The sequence below is a fragment of the Moschus berezovskii genome, chromosome 19, assembly GCF_049115385.1.
Source record: "Moschus berezovskii isolate FMDL1 chromosome 19, NW_MosBer_1.0, whole genome shotgun sequence".
In the NCBI taxonomy this organism is placed as follows: domain Eukaryota; kingdom Metazoa; phylum Chordata; class Mammalia; order Artiodactyla; family Moschidae; genus Moschus; species Moschus berezovskii.
The window spans coordinates 73,451,476-73,472,719 of NC_142478.1; the positions used below are offsets into that span (position 1 = coordinate 73,451,476).

Genomic DNA, 21,244 nt, shown 5'->3' on the forward strand with positions numbered 1-21,244 from the left:
GCAGGAACACACACATGGAACACACACAAGTGGGGCCAAACATGGAGCAAACGAGAAGCCCCACACTTCCCGACGCTCTCGGAGACGCCGTGATCACGCGTGTATGGTGAAGAACACTGAAAATCAACGAGACTCGGGGTCTCCAGATGGGCCTGTTACCGACACTGGCACATCGGGAAGCGAGAGCTGTGGAACGGAACTTTCCAGGACTTACAAGGAATGTTCCTCCATGGATCTCAAGTCAGAGAAACTTTAGATAAGGCATCGACTATGTGAGCTGGGTAAGGCATTTCATGAAGCAACCCCCCAGGGATTTACCCAAGAGAACCGCTAAAATAATGAGGAAGTTTCACTGTGTGTGCGTGCTCAGTCACGCACGGACTGCAGCCCGCCAGACTCCTCTGTCCGTGGCATTTCCCAGGAAAGAAAGCTGGAGTGGGTTGCCATGTCCTCCTCCACGGTATCTTCCCACCCCAGGGATCGAACCCGCGTCTCCAGCCCTACAGGCACACTCTTCACTGCTGAGCCCTTGAGGAAGCCCTAGTTCTACCTTAAGGCCTGGCAACATGCACATGGTGCCTCGGGCACTGCTCCGTCACACACTTTTAACAACAGGAGCTGAGAACCACAGGCATGTGGGGATCACTGTGTCCTGGCTGACCTGGAGAAGAGCTTATGGCCATCAGCTTCACTACTGAGAGTGTGAAGTTCAGACTTTTTCACTGTTAAATCACTGAAAACGAGCTCTGTCCAACAAGACCTCTTTCACACAAACAGCAAGCTCCTTCACACTGTGGAGAAGCTTCCTAAGGATCAGACTCTCGGGGCGACAATGAAACAAGCTTCACTGGCCCTCAGCATACCAGCCTTTCACTTAAGTGAAGCCATGGAAATGGCACAAGATCGGGTCTTTTATGAACGTGCCATTAAATAACAAGTTTCTCCAGAGCGTCACACACCTCAAGTGATCGCCGGCCACTGTGCATCCTTACTGGATGTCTCCTGTCCACATATCTGTCAGACGATGTACCCCGAGTCCTCGGATGTTTCAGCCAGCAGACGATTCAGAACTTTTTTTGTGTCTGCGCTGAGCATGAATATCTTGAAGCTAAAGCTTTCACAACAGATTCAACCAGACAGATCTATCCCTGTGACTCTCAGCACTAAGAAAAACAAACAAAAGAGCAAACACGGGGATTCCTTGGTGGCTCAGTGGTAAAGAATCTGCTGGAAATGCAGGAGACATGGGTTCGAGTCCTGGTCCAGGAATATCCCATATGCCATGGAGCAACTAACCATTAGTCTCACCTAAAAATCCCTCCTACTCTAATATCAAACTCACAGAGACTGGATTTTTCATGCCACACCAAGCAGAGATTCCACTTCTCACTCTGTATTAAAGAACAGGCTTTCTGATTAAAGCTTCAGCCTCCCACGAAGTGGGTTACCTTGAATCAGTTCTTGGGAGATCATCATCTCTGACGTAGAAAAAATATAATCAAAGTTCAGGAATGACTTCCGGAACACGGAGGCCCCTGGAGGGCATCCAGCCTATGAAGCCCCTGCTGCGCCCACAGTCTCCCTCAGCCACCTCTGTGACCTCACTCTGTCCTAACCGTGACGCTACCGGAACTCAAGGAACAGTACGCTCCGTTCCGTAACACTGGACGCAGAGACCCCGCACAGCCGCCACAGAGACTCAACATTCCACACACAGCAGCTGCTACACAGGACCGACACTTTTTCATGAGATAAGCACTTCCTCTCTTCAAGCATCTGATGTGACACACGTTTTTAAAGAAAGAAAGTTAACATCAAGATCAATGTTCTGGAAATGTTTCAAGAATGAATTGTAAGCCACCTGTGAGCGTCAGTCCCGCTGCAGAGACACCGCTCGAGCCGTGGTCTCATGTCTTACCTGGCCGGGGCGGAGCTCTTCTCCAGCAGCTGTGGGATGCTGATGCAGGTCTTCTTCCGCCCCCTCACAGGGGTCTCTCACCACCGCTGCCTGGTCCCCTCCATCTCTGAAGACCTTTTGCTCCAGGCTCTCGGCTTTCACTTCCCTATCCAAGCTCGCAGGAGCCACGGGACTTTCTGTTGAGGGGTCCACCAGCCCACACTGCCCAGGCTCACCCCCATGGTCCGAGGTCTCGGGGGCTTCTTCACGACAACTGTCCGCAGGAGTCCTCTGCAGCTCCGAGGGCGCAGCCCTACTCTGACTTACACGAGAGCTTGAGGCTCCGGGTTTTACATCTGGAGTTGCACTTGGCTCGGGGTCAGCATGAAGCTCTTTGGAGGCACTCCCTGGGAGTTCAGAGTATAACTCCTGCACCTCAGCAGACATGGAAGAATCAAGTGGAACGGGCTGGGTCTCCACGCCGGATGACAGCATGGGGGCAGGCGCAGATATGGAGTCAGGCCTCTTACACCAAACGGCTCACCCTGACACAGATCAAAGGAAGGGACGAGAATTTAAAACCTTGCAGGGTAGAAGGAAGCTGTCTCAGCCCAAACTGGCTAAAATAAGCGCCAAAAATTCTACCTCAAACGCCAGCATTACCTGGCACCAAGAGATCTGCGCAACAGACTGAGGGAAAACAAATACCTTCAGCCTCCAGCGGGCGTCTGTCTGATCGCAATTCAGAGGCCGCCCTGTGAACAACCCTCAACTTAAAGCTGGATTTCAGTGAGACCTGATCAAACGTAGATGAGAATACGACACGGCTAAGCACTCAAGGACAGACCTGATGCACCGAATAAATTAGAAGCTAAATGGGAGCTCCCTGGTGGCCCAGCGGTTAGGATTCCAAGCTTTCCCTGTTGGGGCCTGGGTGCCATCCCTGCTTGAGAAACTGAGACCCTGCAAATTGTGAGGCAAGGCCAGAAAGAAATTTTTGAAATTAGGAGGTAAAGATGGTTTTCCACTTGTTCCCAGGTCATGGACCTTGCCTGTTTTATTCAGTGCTGCAGTCCCACTGCCTGGAACAGCTGCCTCACCTCTAGCAGGCACTCAGAAAGCACCTTCTGAATTAACATACACTGAGGGACTCAGAATCTGATCAGCTGACTTCTCTTCATTAAGAATTTTCTTTGGAAGAACATACAGAGAAAAGAGAATTCCATTCTTTTATTGTCACCAAACGCCTGAGCTGCTGTGTCCACACAGCCTGGAGCCAGACAGCACTATACCAGCTCTGGGGCAGAATCCTTCCTGACTTCTACTCAGCACCTCATGATTGCCCAAGTGCCTTCCCAGACACTGCTCACATGATTTTCCTGACAGCCCCTGACAGTGAGTTGAGCAGGGCAGCCATTGTCCTCCCATTGTAGGCTCCAACACCATAGCTGAGGAAGGTAAGGGTGACCTGTCGCAGGTATTGGGTGCTTCTCAGGAGGCTCAGTGGTAAAGAATCCGCCTGCCAATGCAGGAGACATGGGTTCGATCACTGGGTTGGGAAGATCCCCTGCAGAAGGGAATGGCAACCCACTTCAGTATTCTTGCCTGGAGAATCCATAGACAGAGGAGCCTGGTGGACTACAGTCCACGGGGCCACAGAGAATCGAACACGACGGACATAGTGAGCACGCACGCCTGAAATATTACATGGTTCATGCAAAGGAGGAGATGGGACGCCCGGGGCTTCTAATGTGGGGGTCACGTTTCACTTCTTCTGTTGGGTAACAGAAACATGGGTTATCTGCTAAAATAAGTATGTTTAAGTAGATCATGATACTACATTATTAATCAAAACAGAGAGATAGGGTATGGAACCCCCAGAAGCAGGGTTTCCTGGCTGGTGACTTTTCCACTTTAGACTACCAAATGTGTGCAGTTTCCACCGCAAAATCCACTTGACCTGACCAAGGCGGAAATGGTTAGCCAAATGAGATACCGCATGCTTTCATTCTTGATGCTTTCCCTAACCCTGAACAGGAGCACAGAGAAGGTGAGAAATATCTGGCATCTCCGAATTCAGAACAAGAATTTACTAGAGATACTGGCGGCCGATTCTTTTGGCCGAAATGCACCCAGAAAGGATGTTTCAGAAAGCTACTCCCAGTGCTTCCCAATGTCCACGTTTCCCCATAATACACACATTACATCAAGTAAAACCCAGTGCTAACTACAGAACTGTTTTGTGCTGAGCAGTCTCATCTCCTCTCCAGCGACCACAACTGTGTTTCTGAGCAGGAGGGACTCCCCGAGACACTGCGTAACTCCTTAGGACCCAGCGGCCTTCGGGCCTGTCTCTATTTGTACCCCGATGCCCTGAGGGAGCCCACCGACATCGCTTCCACAAAGGCATACACTCCGCCTCCCCATCACTGAGCACCCTGCTCCTTGAACACCCCTGGGCTGACGGGGGATGGACGCTCCCCTCCACTGGCCTGCGCTGTCTGGACTGGCGCTGGGGCTGAGGAAAGGGCACGGGGGGCGGGTGACAGGCTCTCTCCTTGTGGGCCAGCCTGCCTTTCTCCTGGTTTTCCGACCTCTGGTAGACAGTTTATTCACGTCCCTGTGCTCTCATCCGCTGAGCGCCTCTGTGTTCTCCAGGAGCCCTACTCAAAATGAAAGGACACATCGTGACACCACTAATTTAAATGCTAGAAATTACAGGAGAGCAGACGGCTGATCCATGAGGTTGAGGTAACATAACAAGAGACTTAACTCCGAAAGGGAAACAAGGAGAGAGAGGCCGCTGAGCACAGGAGCACAGCAGGGCTCACAGACTTCCGCAGAGAGTGCTGACAAGGCCTCCTTTCTGGACTTAATCTCCCCTTTCTCCGCTAGCTCTTAGATATCTCCAGGGGTACTCTGGATTTTAAGCCAACGTGTGTCTGTAGATATGTGGGGGTTAAGGAAATAATAGTGGAATTGCTATTTGAGGCCCCTCCCAAAAAAGGCTGGCAGTGCTCCATTTTAATTTAGTTCAGCTCCCCTTTCACCTCAACAGACGTCACCCAGCTTCTGACTGTCACATCACAAACAGACCGCAAGAGTGAGTGCAGAAGCGGAAAGACCACTGCAGGAGATGGTCTTATGGACGGCCAAGGCTCCGTGGGTCTCCCCAGCTGCCATCGTGCCAGGGTTTTCAAATCCAGCCCTGGACACGCCTTCCCCGGCTTCACTTTCTTCACGCCCTTGCCTTTTCGTGCAGCTTGTCTGCCAAGAGGGTGACTCAAAACTGTCCCTTTAGGCACAGAGTAACCACATGACTCCGCGATTCCACTCTGAGGGACACGTGCAAAAACCTTACAACTGTACAAACACACGCACATGGATGCTCACTGTGGCGCTGTGCGCAGGGGCCAAAAGCAGAAACACCCATCAGCGGAGGTATGACCGACAAAATGCCATTCATCCACAATGGAGCGTTACTCAACTGTGGAAAGACGCAACGTGCCGGTTCACGACACAACACGGACGCGCCTGGAAAGTATTATGCAGGTAAAGGAAGCCATCATGAAAGACCACTGTTATAAGAGCTCATTTCCTCGAAACGTCCAGAGCAGGCAAACCTAGAGCTGGAAAGTGGATCAGTGGTTGCCTACTTCTGGAAGTGGTGGTTTTTCCAGTACTCACACATGGACGTGAGAGTGGGACCACAAAGAAGGCTGAGTGCCAAAGAATTATTGCTTTCAAACTGTGGTGCTGGAGAAGACTTTAGGGTCCCTTGGACAGCAAGGAGATCCAACCAGTCAATCCTAAAGGAAATTGACTCTGAATGTTCATGAAGGACTGAAGCTGAAGCTCTAATACTTTGGCCACTTGATACGAAGAGCAGTCTCACTGGAAAACACCCTGATGCTGGGAAAGATTGAAAGAAGAAGGGGAGACAGAGGATGAGATGGTTGGATGGCATCACCGACTCGATGGACATGAATTTGAACAAAATCCAGGAGAATGTGGAGGACAGGAGACTGGGGTGCTGCAGTCCATGGCGTTGCAAAGAGATGGACACGACTGAGGGACTGAACAACAACTTTTGGAAGAAGTGGACAAACAGTGAGTGGCTGCTGATGGACAGCGCTTCTTTGGGGCATGACAGAAGTATTCTAAACTGGCTGTGGTGATGGCTGCACAATTCTGACTATGCCAAACACCACTGAATAGTAAGGTTCACACCGTGAATTCTACGGTCTATGAATTATATCTTCATAAAGTTGACTTAAAAAAAAACCTGTCCATAGCCCCAACTTTTTCTGAAGTTGTGATCTATGTTTCATTCACAAGGATGGCACCCTCTCAAAACTTGTTGTTTAGTTGCTAACTCATGTCCAACTCTTTTGCAACCCCATGGACTTTGCTCATCAGACTCCTCTGTCCATAGGATTTCCTTGGCAAGAACACTGGAGTAGGCTGCTATGTCTTTCTTACTCTCCTGCATTGGCAGTTGGATTCTTTACCACTGAGCCACCAGGGAAGTCCCCCTCCCCCAAACCTAACATGCCTAAAATAGAGCAAGCACACTCAACCCAGTGAAAAATCGAGTATTGTCCATGCAAACAGCTGTGAGATTCAAGGATGAGTTAAGATGTTCTCAGTAACCTTACACGCTTATTTCTGATCCTGCTGCCCCTCTCAGTAATGGCACCGCGTTACCCTAAAGCTCAGATGTGAATCCGCAAATGTAACTGTCTGACCGTCCACATGCTGTGTAGTTAGCACTCATACCCATGCACCCAACGCCAGCTATGTCTCAACCACATCTCACTGTTCCATCCGCACGGTCCTAACTCAAGATTTTCTTCTGAACACAGGATCATGCACAAACACACGCACACTCACGAAACAGATCTTTATCACAGAGGGGCAATACTGATCATCACAAAAAATGGCTCACAATATTCCTCAGGAAAAACTGCTATTACCTTTCCTGTGCCCCCACCTATGCTGTGAACTGAAGTGGATCGAAACAGAATTGTAAAGCTTGGTGACTAAAAGATGACTTCCAATATATAAAAACCAGATGTCACAAAGCTACTGTCTCTTGATACGTGTGTTTGGTAGAGACAGAATTCTAAGACTTTTCAACCTGTACAACAATCATGCACATCAGCTATTCAAGCAAAACAGACATCCCGCCTTTTTCTCTGCAGCCCTTCCCGTCCTCAAGTTCCTCAGCAGGGTGTGCAGTGGAGTCAACACGAACAGCTCAGCGCCTCAGCTGAAACCCCCCAGAGGTGACTGAGTGAGTGAAGCTGCTCAATTGTATCTCTTTCTGCAACCCCATGACTGAACTGTAGTCTGCCAGGCTCTTCCATCCATCGGATTCTCCAGCCAAGAATACTGGAGTGAGTTGCCATTTCCTTCTCCAGGGGATCTTCCCGACCCAGGGATCGAGCCTGGGTCTCCTGAACTGCAGGCAGACTCTTTACCATCTGAGCCACCAGGGAAGCCCCAGAGGTGAAGTAGTATTTAGAAGCAAGCCTAGAGTAGCAGTTTGCAATTATTCTTAGCTCACCAGTTCATGTCACTAAACTCTCCTCTCAATTTTCTCCATCTACCAAGATACTTGGTTGTGCCACAAAGACAGCAGAAACAAAATTTTACCATTTGAATCCTTTACATTTCTGAATTCAGTGGAGCAATACAAAATGACAGTATAGAAATATACCTCTCCATAGAAAGCTGTCTGGTATGTCTTATCAAACTAGACAAACATTGTGTTTATCTGTTGTCAGTCGCGTCTGACTCTTTGCAGCCCCATGGACTGTAGCTCACCAGGCTCCCCTGTCCAGGCAATTTTCCAGGCAATAATACTGGAGTGGGTTGCCATACCCTCCTCCAGGGCATCTTCCTGAACCAGGGATCAAACCGTGTCTCCTGCATCTCCTGCATTGGCAGGCAGATTCTTTACCTCTGTGCCTCCTGGAAAGCCCATACTGAAAAATAGGATTATTTTATTTTGGTAAAATATGTATATACATCCATATAGGAAAAATGTTTTAAAAACTATAAGCCAAATATTAACAATGCTACCATGGGTGATAGGATTATGAATGACATATCCCCAATTATTTTTTACAATGAGTGTGTAATACATGTTAAACTTTTAAAAAATATTATATCTCAAGATCCAAATATAAAGCAATAAATAACAGCTGCTAAGTGTATTATCTCTTTACTTTTATCAGTATTTTTTAAATGCTAGCTCTCTCCCTTAACCATAAAAGTTTTTAAAGTTTTAAATATACTTGAAATAAAGTGAGTATAACATGTGCTTATAAAATGTAGACAGAGTTTTCTGGCTTAATCCTTACGACAGACTTACCACTGGGTTGAAGACATCAGATGACTACCTTGTCACCTTTACCGTGAACACAAATAAGAATTAGATTGTTTAGGGGATGGATTTATCCCTGGGGGGGGGAGACTAACATTTTGGGGAGTAGGCAGCACAATTATTCCAACTGAAGAAATCATTTTTCAACTGAGAACAATCATCTCCCAGTCTTTCTGTTTCAAAGGCAGAGTCAGGGTTAGGAAGTAGTCTAGTTTTGGTCTCCAAGGTGGGAGACCAGGGTCCCTATCCTGCCCCTCACATACTAGCAGCACGGCCTTGAGTGTGAGTCACTGAACTTTCCTGGGCTTGTTTTAACATGTAAAATGGACAAGTCAAACAAAAAAATCTCAGAGAGTCCTGCTAACCCATAAAATTCCCAAGACTCTAAATAACTTTTCTATTTCACTTTGTTTTGGCACAGCGTACCTACAGATGCCAACAAAAGTGGTACAGAATTCAGACTAATCCCCACTGCAAGGGCAAAGGAGGTAATTTAACAACACTTTACATACGAAAAGGATAGAAAGCTGTTCTTTAGCGTGTCTTCAGGCAATTGGTAAGTGTTAATTCCTATCCCACCAAATGACAAAAGCCAGGGGGAGGGTGGGGAGACTACCAGTGAAAGATTAACTAACACTGCAGCTCTCAGCCTCATTAGAATACGCTTTATTACAGTAATATTAAAAACCTGACCAAGTGACAACTTTTACTTTAGTCAAACACTCCCCCAAACAAAAGTTCTGGGGGTATAAAGTTTACAGCACTAAGCAGAAGAAGAAGAAGAAAAGAATCAAACAAAGAAAACAGCAGAACAGAAAGCCATGTGCCCCAATAATCCCAAGTCTGAAGGTCTCCCTTCTCGTTAATTCCAAAAGCAAAGGGGCTGCTCTTAACGAAATGAAGCAGTTAGAACGCTAGGCACTGCCACACTTGTGTCAGGGGACAATACTCACAATGGTGATCGGGACCTCAGAAGTTCCCCACAGGCTTTTCACCTTGAGAAAGGGCCGTTCTTTCCCAAAGATTCAAACACAGTAGCCAATCTCTGAGGCAATTCGGAAAAGGGGCCTCTTCTTGAGGGACAGAGGGAGAGGGATCTTTCAACAAGCTCTCCAGGCAAGCTCAAAGTGGAGCGGGGAAGTCCATACAATGAAGAGGGCTTCGCTCTCCCACACGGGAAGAGCACACAGGGAATCTCAGGAGCGTCAGGCACAGCTTCCCTGTTCCTCCCGTTATCAGCACTCAGGAAAAGGGTCCCTCTCTCTCTGCGGGGGTGGGGAGGGGGGAGTGAAACACCGAACATGCTCCTGATTTCTACCGACAGAGACTCTGCATGAGAGATTTTCATCCTTTTTGCAAAGGGAGGGGAGAAGAGAAACCATCTGTGCTACTCCAAAGACACAGCAGGAAAGGGCACTCCTCTCAAAGGTCTAGAGTCATATTTTTCTTGGGAGAGCAAGAGAAAGAAGTTGGAATCTCCTTTCTGGGGGTGAGGGGTGTGCAGATCAGATAAAGGAAAGCTTTTTCATCAGCAGAGCAAGTACGGGGAGTGGAAGAGGGCAGCTCTAACCAGTCGGGAAGGACTGATAGCTTCTGTGGACAAAGGGAAGGCTGCTTCTCCTACCAGATCTTCCAGACCTGTTTGCCCAAGCAGTCTTTTCCCCAGATTACTCTAACAGCTTTGTTAAGTTAGGATCTAAAAGAGTAAAAGCGCCCATTTCTCTGCCCCCGGCGGTTAAAAGCCTCCTCTCTAGTGAGGAAGTGATGTGCGGGGCGGTGGGGAAGGATGGGAAGAGGCATGCATGGAAAAATCTGTTTCTCTATGGAAGATGCTACTTTTCTTTCCGAACAAATTAAGTAACTAATAGCAACAGTTTACCAAAAGGTTACTATGTACCAAGGAGTTCCACGAAATTTCGTGGAGCCTTGAGGACAATTCCATGGAGAGGGCCGAAATTAAGAGATAGGCTAACTGACAAAAGGTGAAGCAGTGAGTCAAGGTCATACAGATGGAAAGTGGGACAGACGAGCGTGCATCCCTCACACTCCAAACACCACGCTCTTCACTGTGCAAAGGTAGGGAGGCCTGGCGTGCTGTGATTCATGGGGTCGCAGAGTCGGACACGACTGAGCAACTGAACTGAAAGAGCTCAAGACACACCAGGAGACTAGGGGCAGAGAATCCAGGCTCCCTCGGGGGACACGCCTGGGGGAGGGGAGAAAGGCTGACTAACAACCACTAAGTAAATTCTAGGTCTTCCTCCCCATATACCGGGATAAATGCGAAAAATAAAAGAGAGAAGATAACTCTATCTTTTACAGGAAAGGAAGATCTCTCTCACTTTTAGGCAACTTGAGTCTTTCTCTCCACCTGAGGGGCGCTGACCAAATCAAGAGAAGTCTTACCCCTCCTGAAAACAAGTTCAGAATCGCCCCCTCGCACCCCGGGAGCGGGTCTCCTTCCGCTGACAAGCGCGATGCAGCCGGAGACGCGCGTTCGCCCCCGACAACGGGCGTCGCCTTCCCGAGGAGAGAAGTTGGGGGGTCCCTCTCCGAACTGAGGTCGACGAGGAGTCGCCTTCCCCCGCCGGAGCCATGACACCGAGACGCCGCTCTGCCCTCGCGACGCGGGGCCTGGGCTCCTCCCTCCCCCCGGGTCTCGCGGCGCCCGCAGCGCAGCCTGCGCTCCCGTCGGCGCCCCAAGAGGGCGGGGGGCCCGGGCTCGCCCGCAGCCCGCGCCGCCCGGCTGAGGGTCCGCGAGGGCTTGAGCGCGGCGGGGCGGCTCCGCCCAAGCGTCCCCGCCCCCGGCCTCTTACCCTGAGGCCTGCTCCGCGGCCCGCGCTCGCCCCGCCGGCCCGGCCTCCGCAGCCGCAACCCCGTCGCCGCCGAATCTACCTGAGCCTGCGGAGCCGAGCGAGCCCGGGGGCGCTCCGGCCGCCGCCGCCTCCTCGTCTCTATGGTCGCCCTGCACTTCCTCATCCGGGGCCCGAGCCAGCCATGCGGACTCGCCCAAGTCCCGCCCCCGCACTGCGCGCGCGCACCCTGGAGGCGGCTCTTCCCTGTAGGGACTCCCGCCCTCAGCCTCTGCCCCGCCCCCGCCTCCGGGACTCTTAAAGGGGAACACACCTCTGGAGCTGCTGCTGAGCCTCAGGCCCAGTGTCTGATCCCACTGCTACCACCCTGGTCCAGTCCTCTTTCCTGGCCCCAATGTTTGCAGCTTCTACCCTGGCAGCCCAAGATATCTTTTTATACCTGGAATCAGTATTTTAGATCATGTCACTACCCTGCTCCATCTCCTTTCTGGCATTTTGGTTTCGTCTCTTCATAGCTTTAACACTAGCTGAAGTTGCCATTTCATCTATTTATCGACTCCTTTTATCATCTCTCTCTCCCACCCTTGTCTGTTTTGTTCATCGTTCTTTGCTCACCGCCTAGAGCAGTGCCCGCACAAGCAAACACTAAGCAGATACTTGAAGGAAGGAAAAGAATGTTCTTTCAAGAGGGAATTGAGGTCCAGAGAATGCAATCAACTTGCTCCAAATCACACAGTCTTGTGTTTAAACAGAAGTCGTGACTGATTAGAGAGCTAAAGTTTTACAGTTTTCTGAGAGATTTTAATTTTCTCTTCTCTGATCAAGGTATCTTTGAACCAGTCAACATATGGACCGTTTTATCTGAGATAGTGGTTTTCCCAGCTTTAGTTAGGGCTGGAGATACAGAAACCCAAATGCCAACACTACTGTTTACATCCAATGAGTCTATCCATCGTCCATGTATGTATGCACTTCACATATAGGCTACAGATGTTGTTTGGATTAATTAACTAGAAACTCACTTTATGACGCGACGCGAGAGACGCCGGCCTGGGCGCAACGACGCAAAGAGGTGCTTTTGAACTGTGGTGTTGGAGAAGACTCTTGAGAGTCCCTTATACTGCAAGGAGATCCAACCAGTTCATTCTAAAGGAGATCAATCCTGGATGTTCATTGGAGGGGCTGATGCTAAAGCTGAAACTGCAATACTTTGGCCACCTCATGCGACGAGTTGACTCACTGGAAAAGACTCTGATGCTGGGAAAGGTTGGGGGTGGGAGGAGAAGGGGACGACCGAGAATGAGATGGCTGGATGGCATCACCGACTCTGTGGACATGAGTTTGAGTGTACTCCGGGAGTTGGTGATGGACAGGGAGGCCTGGCGTGCTGTGATTCATGGGGTCGCGGAGAGTCGGACACGACTGAGCGACTGAACTGAACTGAACACATTTTTACAGGAGTATCCAGGACCTCAGGTTCTTCCTCAGGCCACTGCATGCCTACAGACAAGGACCTGAGAAATCCAGTGTTATTGGTTTGTCTTCTGCCTCAGGTTCTAATATGACAGGCACTGCACCATTATTGTTCTCAGCTTTATTTTTAAAATGTGATATTTTGTTCAACATGGATTTTTTTGTATTAATGCTTCCTTTAAAAATAATCACATTATCATTTATCTTGCTGAGTTTTTTGGCACCCCCTTGACTCTTGAGAGTCCCTTGGACTGCAAGGAGATCCAACCAGTCCATTCTAAAGGAGATCAGTCCTGGGTGTTCATTGGAAGGACTGATGCTAAAGCCGAAACTGCAATACTTTGGCCACCTCATGTGACGAGTTGACTCACTGGAAAAGACTCTGATGCCAGGAAAGGTTGGGGGTGGGAGGAGAAGGGGACAACAGAGAATGAGATGGCTGGATGGCATCACCGACTCTGTGGACATGAGTTTGAGTGAACTCCGGGAGTTGGTGATGGACAGGGAGGCCTGGCGTGCTGTGCTTCATGGGGTCGCGGAGAGTCGGACACGACTGAGCAACTGAGCTGAACTGAACTGAACTAGCATTTTGTGCCCTAAATAAGGCAGGTGGTTAGACAGGATCACCGATTCAATGGATATGAGTTTGAGCAAACTCTGGGAGATAGGGAAGGACAGGGAAGGCTGGTGTGCTGCAATCCATGGGGTCAAAAAGAGTCAGACTGAACAACTCATGAGCCTCCCCCACCTCCCCCAGTCCTAGTCTTGCTCCTAGCTCTGTAGTAAGCACAAAGGGACCTCAAAGAAACTCATCGTTCAACCCCCTACAAGTCAATGAGAGCCAATTTCCTGATAAATTCCGTGCTTTTGGTGACATTTACATGGCATTTTAAGTTCTTTTAATTTCAAAGACCTAATGCTATGGTTTTTTCCCGTGGTCATGTATAGATGTGAGAGTTGGACTGTGAAGAAAGCTGATCGCCGAAGAATTGATGCTTTTGAACTGTGGTGCTGGAGAAGACTCTTGAGAGTCCCTTGGACTGCAAGGAGATTCAACCAGTCCATTCTAGAGGAGATCAGTCCTGGGTGTTCATTGGAAGGACTGATGCTAAAGCTGAAACTGCAATACTTTGGCCACCTCATGCAACGAGTTGACTCACTGGAAAAGACTCTGATGCTGGGAGGGATTGGGGGTGGGAGGAGACGGGGACGACAGAGAATGAGATGGCTGGATGGCATCACCAACTCGATGGACATGAGTTTGAGTGAACTCCGGGAGTTGGTGATGGACAGGGAGGCATGGCATGCTGTGATTCATGGGGTCGCAAAGATTCAGACACGACTGAGCGACTGAACTGAACTGAATGTAACATGTCCTTCACCTCATTTGGCCCTCAAACACCTTGTGAAGAAAGAATGCTGCTAAGTCACTTCAGTCGTGTCCGACTCTGCAACCCCACGGACGACAGCCCACCAGGCTCCTGTCCCTGGGATTCTCCAGGCAAGAATACTGGAATGAGTTGCCATTTCCTGCTCCAATACATGAAAGTGAAAAACGAAAGTGAAGTCGCTCAGTTGTGTCCGACTCTTCGCAACTCCATGGACTGTAGCCTACCAGGCCCCTCCGTCCATGGGATTTTTCAGGCAAGAGTACTGGAGTGGGTTGCCATGTCCTTCTCCAGCAGTGAATTTACGGCCACATACTTTTAATTCCCATCTGTCAACGGAGAAATTTGAGCAGAGAATCATCTTGTGCAAAGGTGCACGGCTAAAAACAGGCAATCCCACAGGTGGTTGTAGAGCCAAGGCTATTGACTCCCCAGTATTTCAGCTCCCTGCTCAGCCTTCCCTAGCTTTGCCCAGCTTTAGATGTTTTTCAAAGTCTCAAACCTTGACAAGGTTTTGTTGTTGTTTTTTGTTTTTATGAATTTTTACCAAATTAACAAGTGAAATACTTGTACTTCTAAGATATGACACCAATTATGGACATTGCTCAGGAGAAAGAATCAAATTCCCCCGAGGGCCAGGGACATAGAGTCCCCTTAATTCTGTCTGGGATGGAAGGACTTCTCACTACCTAGTAAAAAACAAACAAACAACAGTCTGAGAAATCTGGGGGTGCCACCCTGAAATGGCAACATAAACATGTCTAACATTTAACATTTTATCCTTGAAAAGTTTTGCAACTGTTGCAGTGTGCTTGATTACATGCTTTTCTTTACTATTAAAAATTACAATTATTTAAAAATTATTTAACTTCTGAACCCTTCACCCACCCCCCAGTTCCTTTGTGATATGCGGTGCTTTTTTCTTTTCAACATTCAGAAGATTTCCAAAAATTATAGGTCAATTGCCTTCCCTTGCAGCTCAGTCAAAATCAGTAAAGAATCTGCCTGCGATGCCAGAGACCCGGATTCGATCCCTGGGTTAAGAAGATCCCCTGGAATAGGGAATGGCAACCCACAGCGACTAACTTTCACTTTCATGGGTCAATTAGATGGAGCTGGAAACCTGCCTGGAGCCCTTAGTCAGCTTCAGGCACTGCCCACATGGCGCTATTTCCCTTGAGAAAGGTGTCCCAGCAGAATAGGGGCTTGGGCCCTTGGGTGAGACACTGGGACGCTGGTTGAATGCTCAGCCTTGGAGCCAGGTTGGACTGCATTGGTTCAGGATCCGTACTCGCTTCCTCCCGAGGATTTTTCTGTCCTCAGCCTGTTCCAGTTGCCTGTGAAATGAAATAGTATCTGCCTCCATAAAGGGGTGTGACGATTACATAAGAGCGTCTGTGAAAACCATGGTAGCTATTACCAATAAACAGAGGCACTGAACACCACTTGGGGTTGGGAAGAATTTAAAAAGCCCCCCAAAGTGGATACTTCCCAGCAGGGGCCATCGCACTAAGTCGCACATGCTCAGCCCTTTACATTTTACAAAAGTTCCCCCAGAAACTCTATTTTGTGCCTCTCCGTCGCCCTAGGAGGCCCCGCGAAGGTCCGTAACATCCTTTATAGATCCCGGGACGCTCGTCCGAGTTTGTCCTGTGGGGGAAATCACTAGGTCGGAAGTCAATTCTTGGGCTCGACTCTGTTTCGGAACGTCTAGGAGGAAAAGGATTTCCTGCCCGGGTCGACGGCCCCTGGGAAGCGGGAAACGCCGCCCGGCATCCCGGCCAACAGGCCGCACGCGAGGCCCCGCCCCCGGCGCGAGCCCCGGATGGGGAAGCGGCGCGGACACCGAGACGCGGCGGAGGCCCGGCCAGAGCGGCCCGGCGCGGGTGGGCGGGGAGGGGGCGGTGCCCGGGGCGGAGCCACCGGGGCGGCGCGGGCTCCCAGGTGAGCGCTCTGCGGCCGGGGCGGGCCGGCCGGCGCCTGGAGATCCGGCGCGGGCTCCTCGCGGACTCTGCGGGCGTAGGAGGGACGTCCGGAGGAGGCGCGGGGACCCGGCCGGGGCCCGGCCGTCGGAACCCGGGCCTCAAGCGGGAAGGGGCTCCGGAGCTGCGGGTGAGGAGACCTGTCCGCCGGGGCCGGAGTTGGGGATCAGGAGGAGAGGGCCGGGGCCCCGGTTCGAATCCCGGCCCCACCCCCAACCTGCTGTGTGACCTTAGACGAGTCTCTGTGCGTCTCTGAGCCTCGGTGACATCAGTTCTGTCACGAGGGGAGCTGGTACGCGTAGGGACCGCGCAGAGTTTGTGCAGATGGAGGTTTGGGGAGCGATCCTCCCTCTATTTGCCCTCTCCTCGCCCAAGACATCGGCGGCCGGACGTGAACAGTAGGAATTCTTCTCTGTCTTAGAGACCTTGGGCATGCCCCTTGCGCTGGCACTCACTTTCCTCATCTACAAAATGAATGTACCAAACCTCTTTTAAGGTCTCTTTAATGTTTGAGTGTTGTTGATTTACACAGAGGCAAGGTAATGGTGCCTGCCTCGTTCACTCCAAGTTTTCCCTTTAGGGTGTGATAGCATATCTCGGAGGTTGGAGTAGACCCTGTCTTGAATTCCCTTTCGTTCCCAGATGGGTTGGTTCTGTTTGTTTTCCATCCCTCTTGGTATTTGGAGGAGTGATTTCATCCAAGGAATGGTGCCGCCTCTCAGCTGAGCAAGAGCAGTATTTTCACTGCCCTAATATCAAAGAGCAGTTGCGAAGAAAACTCTGACATTCCAGCCTTTTTTGTTTGTATTTCACTGGCAGGGAGGCAAGATGACTTCTCTCCCCCAAACTTGGAGCAGCTGAAGGAAACGGCAATACAAGATGAGAACAACAAAGGTCTACAAACTGGTCATCCACAAGAAGGGCTTCGGGGGCAGCGGTCAGTATCGATTGGTCTTTGGGGTTGTGTGAGTTGGCTGAGGTTCTGGTATACCCTGTGCCTTGAAGTTTAGGCGCTGACTCAGGAGACAGTGGAAGCTAAGCAGGCAGCTTACCTGAGGGAAGCAGCAGGTGTGACACTGAAGTATTGAAAGGGCAGCAGGGCCAGAGCGCACAGACCCTTCTAGAAGCATTTGCATTCTGCATTTTCAGGGATGTTGTATTTCCAGCATACTACTCTTCATTTGTTTGTTTTAGTTTTATTTTTAATTGATGTGTGGTTGATTTACAGTGTTGCATTTAAGATGTATAGCAAAGTCATTCATATATTTTTTTTCATGTATTTTTTTCCATTGCAGGTTATTACATGGTGTTGAATATAGTTCCGTGTACCAGGTCCTTGTTGATTTGTCTGTGTTTTTTATTACATATTTACTGTGTATGTTCCATGAAATCCCAGTCTGCACTGGTTCGGCAGATAAGAGAAACTTATGTTCAATGAAAGAGAGGTGGTAGGCGTGCATAAGACAGGTGTGATCAAAGCAGCAGCCTTTGCCTGGCTCTGAAGCACCTTGAATTGGGGCAGGACACAGCATGCTGCCCTCCATTAAACCTGAACCTGGGTATCAACTCTACCTCTAATTTCCCTGTGACCGTGGGCAAGCCTCTAGTTTGCATTAATTACAAATTCCAGCTCTTTAGGGTAGTTTCTCCATTTTTCTTAGCACGTTGAGATTATGAATCTGCAGAATAAGGAAGCACCTATTTATATGACTTTTTTTTTTCCCTAGAGGAATAAATTTCCTTTCTGTCCTAATAATCTTATTTACTTCAGGAATTGGAATTAACAACACAGTGTTTTAAAAATTGTATTTTACTATATATTTGCTCAAAATCCCTGGTGGCTCAGATGGTAAGGCATATGCCTGCAATGCAGGAGACCTGGGTCCAGTCCTTGGGTGGGGAAGATCCCCTGGAGAAGAAAATGGCACCCCACTCCAGTACTCTTGCCTGGAAAATTCCATGGATGGAGGGGCCTGGTAGGCTATAGTCCATGAGGTCTCAAAGAGTCGGACACAACTGAGCGACTTCACTTTCACTTTTATATCTGCTCCTGTGTTATATATGTATAAGCCTCCCAAAGATAAGGGCTGCCTAAAAGGTAGAATGATAGTTTCTATATCATAAGATCTTAAGGGATCAAATTAAGTGATGTATGTAAAGTATTCAGCCAGGCTCCTTCCAGCTGCTAAATAAATGTAGCCATTGTAAGGACCAGGAAAAGGGTATACCAGGCATTGCTATATTTAAAACATAATTTCTACTAAAACCACAGTCAGTTGTTAACATTGTACTCTGTATGCAGTGGAAGCTGCCTAAACCTTTGTGGAGCAGAACTGAACAAACAGAAATAACTTTTGACACAGGAAAGGATCAAAGGATACAGTATATACAGTGTGCCTATTAATACAATGTATGCAGGTGTTCTTTTCCATGCGCGCAAGACAGCGGTAGATCCCGGCTGTATCCAGCCTGCTGCAGGACTGTAAAGAAAAAAATACATCCTACATTGTTACTCAGCCATAAGAAGGATGCAGTGTTGTCATTCGCAGCAACATGGATAGACCTCGAGAATATTATGCTTAGTGATTAAGTCAGACAGAGAAAGAAATACTGTGGTATCACTTATGTGTGGAACCTAAAAAAGAGTGCAAAACAGATGAATGTATATGCAGAACAAACTTTCAGACATAGAAAACAGACTTGTGGCGACCAAAGGGGGAGGAAAAAGGGGAGGGGCAGACTAGGGGTACGGGGTCAATGGATACAGACTGCTATGTATCAAATAGATAAAAACAAGGATATATTACGTAGCAGAGGGAATACACCTCTTATCTTGGAATAGCTCATAATGGGATCTATTCTGCAAAAATACTGAATCATATGCTGAACACCTGAAGCTAATGCAGTATTGTATGTCAGCTGTGTGTCAGTAAATAAATAAAAATCAAATTGAAAAAAAATACATCCAACAAATATTTGTTAGGTAAATATCTATACGAGTGGAGAAGGAAATGGCAGCCCTCTCCAATGTTCTAGCCTGGAGAATCCCATGGACAGAGGAGCCTGGTGGGCTGTTGTCCGTGGGGTTGCAAGAGTCGGACATGACTTAGCGACTAAACCACCTGCCTATACCAAGCATAAAGATTTTGAATATGACAAAGTTCCTTCTCCCTAAGGAGCTTTCAGCTTGTGGAGACATATAACATAGGGTTAGGGTTAGGAAAGAAATGAGAAGGTTAAACAGGAAGGAAAACTTGCTAGACTCTGAAGGTTAGAGGAGGACTTCATGGAGGATTTGCTTTATCCCCGTCAATGGAAACTGTGTCCAAAAAGAAAGCAGCTCTGCATTAACTCAGTACTTTACTTTCCTAGGCTGAATTCTTGTTGGTTCTGATTATATCTGAAATCTGGACATATGTATTTGTCATAATTTTAGCATGATAGAAGGATATGTTGGGAATTCCCTGGTGGTCCAGCGGTTAGGACTCTGCTCTCTCACTACTGAAGGCCTGGGTTTGATCCCTGGTTGGGGAACTAATATCCCACAAGCCATGTGACATGGCCAAAAAAAAGAAAAGAAAAAAGACCATCTTTCCCTAAAAGCTAAAACAGAGACAAAGAAAGAACAACAAAAAATACCTTATCTTTATGATCCTGAGTTTGTTATATTTGAAAGAGTTCCCTCCCCACTCCCCGACCCCTAGCGTGGGGCAGGGATAGATAAACATAAAATCACATCCTCTCTATATTTTAAGAGTCTCCTGTACCCAGCTCCAGACTGAAAAAGACTCTCATACATTATAGATACACTGTATATACTGTATTCTTGCAGCCTGTCCTCTGTCAAGTTATTTCTGTTGTCTTTCCAATTCTGCTATATGTGAATTTTTTCCCTGATCAAGCATTGCCCTCCAAGTCCAGGGTGTTTTATTTGGCTTGAGGGATATGAGAGACCGTGAATCCTGGTGTACTGTTGTTACTAGCTGTCTACCTTTGGCAAGTTGCTTTATCTCTTGTTTCCTTGCATCTATTAGATCTAGAGATTTATTGTGAGGGTCACATTCAGACAGTATTTTGAAAAATTCTTTGAATATGAAATAGAACGTATTGTGCTGTATGTGGGCCCCTGGCTATCTTGTTCCTGGCGTATGCCAGATGCACACCATTTGAGGAAGTAAGAAATTGCCCCCAGAGGCCTAATTCCCAGGGAGGAAGAGCTGCCTTCTCCCTGGGAGCGGAGGGCTGGCAGGTAAAGCTCTGGAGACAAAGGTCCCTGAACACCATCCCACTCAGCTGCTCACCAGCTCTGGCTTCCTGTACAAATCCTTCAGTCAAGCTAAATTTCAATTTTATTTATTTTTTAAAATCATTTTATTTATTTATTTTTGGCTTTGCTGGGTCTTCATCGCTGCACAAGTTTTTCTCTAGTTGCAGCAAGTGGGGACTACTCTTGAGTTGTGGGGCATGGACTTCTCATTTTAGTGGCCTCTCTTGTTGCAGAGCACAGGCTCTGGGGTGTGCAGGCTTCAGGAGTTGTGGCATGTGGGCTCAGTACTGTGGTTCCTGGGCTCTAGGCTCATTAAATTGTGGTGCATGGGCTTAGTTGCTCCCAGGCATGTGGGATCTTCCCGGACCTGCGATGGAACCCATGTCTTCTGCATTGGCAGGTGGATTCTTTACCACTGAGCCACTAGGGAAGCCTTAAATCTCAATTTTAAATGGAACTTCCTCTGTGAGATGGGGTTGTCATACTGAATGATGGGGTTGGACAACTCCACACCCCGAGTGAGTTGTTTGCTGCCTAAGATCCCTGAATTGTCTTTCAGACGATGAACTAGTCGTGAACCCCAAAGTATTTCCACACATCAAGCTTGGAGACATTGTGGAGATTGCCCACCCTAACGATGAGTATAGGTGAGCGTCTGAGCAGGAGCAGGGGGCTAGCTGGGCAGCCCGCTGTTTCCAGGTGATGTGTTGTCTGACGGGTTGGAGGGCGAGATGGCTCTTTGCCTTGGGATAAAAATGGTCCTGCCCTCCGGGATTTGCCAGACGAATCATCTTTTTAAAAGGGGTCTATTCTTTCTGTTTACGAAGCTGAGAGGAGAACTCCGAACAATTCTGTAGCATTTATTCATTTCTGTGAATACAGTGAGTCTCCAACATACGGATGAGTTCTGTTCTGAGGGTGTCTTTGTCCGTAAGTCCAATTTGTCCGTAAGTCCAGCAAAATTGGCCTAGGCACCCAGCTGACACAATCGGCTGTATAGTACTGTGCTGTATTGGGTTCAGAACATTGGGCT

General features: G+C 48.5%; 2 protein-coding genes and 1 long non-coding RNA gene across 8 annotated transcripts in view; 1 reads left to right on the plus strand and 2 right to left on the minus strand.

Annotated features, from left to right (window-relative positions):
* Window positions 1–11,293, minus strand: part of PRR14L (proline rich 14 like) — a 42,119-nt gene extending 30,826 nt beyond the window's left edge. The window contains exons 1-2 of one of the 3 annotated variants that reach the window (XM_055404510.2): window positions 11,184–11,293; window positions 1,919–2,442 (exon numbers count right to left, since the gene is read on the minus strand). In XM_055404510.2, the coding sequence (XP_055260485.2) occupies window positions 1,919–2,392 (474 nt within the window). In that variant the 5' untranslated portion in view covers window positions 2,393–2,442; window positions 11,184–11,293. Of the gene's footprint in view, window positions 1–1,918; window positions 2,443–11,104 lie in introns of all 3 variants that reach the window. The other 2 variants (XM_055404508.2, XM_055404512.2) reach the window with 2 other exon arrangements.
* A 4,593-nt stretch (window positions 11,294–15,886) lies between these two features.
* Window positions 15,887–21,244, plus strand: part of DEPDC5 (DEP domain containing 5, GATOR1 subcomplex subunit) — a 73,686-nt gene continuing 68,328 nt past the window's right edge. For 2 of the 3 annotated variants that reach the window (XM_055404818.2, XM_055404819.2), the window contains exons 1-3: window positions 15,888–16,074; window positions 16,764–16,881; window positions 20,771–20,858. In XM_055404818.2, coding sequence (XP_055260793.2) covers window positions 16,824–16,881; window positions 20,771–20,858 — 146 coding nt within the window. In that variant the 5' untranslated portion in view covers window positions 15,888–16,074; window positions 16,764–16,823. Of the gene's footprint in view, window positions 16,075–16,763; window positions 16,882–20,770; window positions 20,859–21,244 lie in introns of all 3 variants that reach the window. The other variant, XM_055404817.2, reaches the window with a different exon arrangement.
* LOC148774923 (uncharacterized) overlaps window positions 18,312–21,244 on the minus strand; it is a 4,018-nt gene continuing 1,085 nt past the window's right edge. Inside the window, exon 3 of one of the 2 annotated variants that reach the window (XR_016035374.1) lies at window positions 18,312–18,424. This is a non-coding gene — a long non-coding RNA (uncharacterized LOC148774923). Of the gene's footprint in view, window positions 18,425–20,877 lie in introns of those variants that run through there. The other variant, XR_016035373.1, reaches the window with a different exon arrangement.